The sequence below is a fragment of the Vitis vinifera genome, chromosome 19 (assembly GCF_030704535.1).
Source record: "Vitis vinifera cultivar Pinot Noir 40024 chromosome 19, ASM3070453v1".
Lineage (NCBI taxonomy): Eukaryota > Viridiplantae > Streptophyta > Magnoliopsida > Vitales > Vitaceae > Vitis > Vitis vinifera.
The window spans coordinates 22,177,646-22,181,143 of record NC_081823.1 but is presented as its reverse complement, the minus strand read 5'-3'; the positions used below and the strand labels follow the sequence as shown (position 1 = coordinate 22,181,143).

The following is a 3,498-nucleotide window of genomic DNA, read 5'->3' as shown; positions in this document are numbered from 1 at the left end:
AAATATCTATATTGTTTTGGTTTTCTTTCTGAATTTGTTCTTGTAATACTTCGTTTGTTATTTTTAATTGTGTCTCTACTAAAAATTTTAATTGCTTTACCTCTTGGGTTTGTAGATGAGGGTTCATTATCTCTAATATGTTTTAATTAGATGAGCTAGCATATAAATTATCAATATAATATTTTATAATTTCTCTTCTAATTATGGTTTCTGTAGCAAAAAGTTCATCAAAAGCTTCTTGTATAGCTACTTCGTATTCATTCAAATATTTAAGAGAAGTTAAGTTTTTAATATCTGTGGTTAAATCTTTTACAGTAGTTCTTAAATTATGTAATTTATCACAAGTTTCTCTAAATTCTTTACGTTGAGAATACAACCTATTATTAAGTTCTTTTACACGATCATAATCTATATTATATATACCAGGAGGATAAGGAATAAAAGACATTAATTCCTAATTCATGTTAAATAAGCAGAGCAAATAAAGATTCAGAATAAATTAAGCAAAATTTAATCAGACTTTATATGGGGTAAGGTAAAGTTCGGTACTCTGGAAATCAATTTGAATTTACAGTCTCCTTTCCTAATTAATATACTGCAATACACAGAGAGAAGCTCTGATACCAACTTTTCCCATCACCAGTTTCAACAACAGTTTGTTTGAAATCTCCGTTAACAATGAGAGTTTGATTAAAGTTTTTTATTGAATTAAAGTGTGAACACATTTATTACTAGTATTAAAATAGTGTAAAATTTTACAAAGACTTATTAAAATAATATAAAATTTTTAAACACCTAATAAAATATCATAAAAGGTTTCAGACATTTTCAAAACTTAATATTTTAATATAAAGTTTTTGGAAAACTTAATATTTTAATATAAAAATATTTTCAAACACCTATTAAAATAATAAAAGGGTTTTGTGCTTATGAACGTATAAAATTTAAGTTTTTGAAATCGGATATCTCAAAAATTCAGGTAGTAAAATTCAAAATTTTTTAAAACATCACTTCGTGTCAAGGTAATACCCCCCTTCTGACCAGACATAGTCTCCCTAAAACGCCAATTTTCCGGCAAAAACGGGTTTGAGGTCAAGGGTTAAGACTAAAGACTCTAGTTTTTAAAACATGATTTTACACCCAAAATTTTCTAAATCCTTCTAACCAGACATAGTCTCCCTAAAACGCCAATTTTCCGGCAAAAACGGGTTTGAGGTCAAGGGTTAAGACTAAAGACTCTAGTTTTTAAAACATGATTTTACATTTATTTAGAATAGCTTAGCAAGTATATAATAATAAAAATATATTTGATAAGAATAAAATAAAAACATAACATTGTTGAGCATCATATTGTATATTAACAATAACTCAAAAATCACATAATACACTTAGTAATCACAATCACAACCAAAAAAAAGTATTAAGCTTAATTTTCAATCCAAATCCCCTCACAATCAGTACGCATACAAATTTCATCATAATCTTCAACTTCATCAAAAGACTTAATATTAGGCATCTCATTCGCAAATGGGTGATGCTCCATACAATTGTCGGCTATGTTGTCATCACCTTCTATGTCAAACAACTCCATTTTTGGCCTTGATAATACAATAGACCATCTTGGATCAACTTGATCTTCTACATAAAAAACTTGTTGGGCTTGCGTTGCCAAAATGAAAGGATCTGATTTATGTCCTATCTTGCTCAAATCAACTAATGTAAAACCAAGCTCATCAACTTTGACACCATTCTTGCTATCAACCCAATCACACTTAAAAACACAAATGTTAAACATGTTATAATCAAGGTCCCATATCTCTGTGATAATGCCATAAAAACACATGTCACCAAGCACAGGATTCTTATCTTTGGAACTTGCAATTTGCATGGTCGATGCCACAATACTAACACCACTATTTTGGTTGACTCGTGCCTCATCACGGTTCTTGATGTGGTAACGACAACCATGAATGATATATCCAGGGTACGTAAGAACTTGTTGTCTTGGTCCTTGTGCAAGCCACTTAAGTTCCTTTTTAATAGGTTCTTTCTTACTTATGTCATCTGAAACCTGTAAGGTTCATTAATGATATGTAAGTTAATGTAATTTAAATTTTGTAAGCATTAAATTTTAAGGGGAGTATGAATAGTTTCATACCTTTTTTCTAAGCCAATGACTAAATGTGCGCACATGTTCATCCTCTAGCCACTTTACTCTCTTTGATTGACGAGGATATTTTGTCTTCAAATATTTCATATGTTCACTATCAAGCAAAAATAGGCAAGTCATGGTTTGTATAAACATTAGTTAGAGTTTTAAAATCATATATTCACATATATGACACTTACTCAATAAACGGTTGTACAATGGTTGTATTTTGTAGAACATAATGATGTGCTTGCTCCACCAATTTATAATCATGAATAGTTATTGCACGACCACCAAGTAATGGTTTCCCACATTTCCATTCATCTTTCATACTAGAAGGAATCCCAATTGCATCCATGCCCGATAAATACTCTGTACAAAACTCTAAGGCTTCCTTTGCGATATAGCACTCAACAATGCACCCTTCTAGACGATTATGATTTCGAACATAACCCTTGAGGACTTTCATGTACCTTTCAAATGGGTACATCCATCTCATATACACTGGTCCACATAATCTAACCTCTCTTACCAAATGCACTGTTAAATGAAGCATGATGTCAAAGATGGAAGGTGGAAAATACTTCTCTAGCAAGCACAAAGTCACCACTATGTCCTGTTGTATATCATTCAATCTTGACACGTCCACCACCTTTGCACAAAGTGCATTAAAGAAAAAACACAATCTTGTAATGGCATATCTGACATGCTTAGGCAACACGGATCTTATTGCTACTGGTAGTAGTTGCTGCATAAGTGCATGATAATCATGGGACTTAAGACCATTAAGCTTTAGCTCTTCCATGGACACAAGGTTTCTAAAGTTTGAACAATAACCTTCTGGAACCTTCAAATCAGCTAAAGTCTGCAATACTATTTTCTTCTCCTTTCTACTAAGAGTATAGCATGCAGGAGGAAGATAAGTTCGCTTCAACCCAAACCTTGGTGCTAAGTCAGGCCTTAAGCCCATTTCGAGAAGATCAAGTCGAGACTTTACTCCATCCTTTGTTTTACCTGGAATGTTAAGCAAAGTTCCAATGATGCTCTCGCAAACATTCTTCTCTATATGCATGACATCCAAGTTGTGTCGGATATAAAAATATCTCCAATATTCAAGTTCAAAAAATATAGACTTCTTTTTCCAGCAACTTGTCGGATTAGCAAAGGATTCACATTGTTTAGCCTTTTTTTTTTCCCCCATGAGTTATGAATCATATCAACCTTTGTAAATATTTCATCTCCAGTAAGTTCTTTTGGAGGTAACCTAAACTCTTGTTCACCATTAAATGCCTTCTTTTGCTTTCTAAATGGATGGTTGCATGGAAGAAATCTTCTATGCCTGGTGTATG

General features: G+C 32.2%; 1 protein-coding gene across 1 annotated transcript; it reads right to left on the bottom strand.

Annotated features, from left to right (window-relative positions):
* Window positions 1-1,426: 1,426 nt before the first annotated feature.
* Window positions 1,427-3,221, bottom strand: LOC132253366 (uncharacterized). Its single transcript, XM_059735139.1, has 2 exons — window positions 2,367-3,221; window positions 1,427-2,071 (listed from the first exon to the last, which is right to left on the bottom strand). Exons 1-2 carry the CDS (start codon window positions 3,219-3,221, stop codon window positions 1,427-1,429), a joined length of 1,500 nt encoding a protein of 499 aa, XP_059591122.1.
* Between the last annotated feature and the right edge of the window lie 277 nt (window positions 3,222-3,498).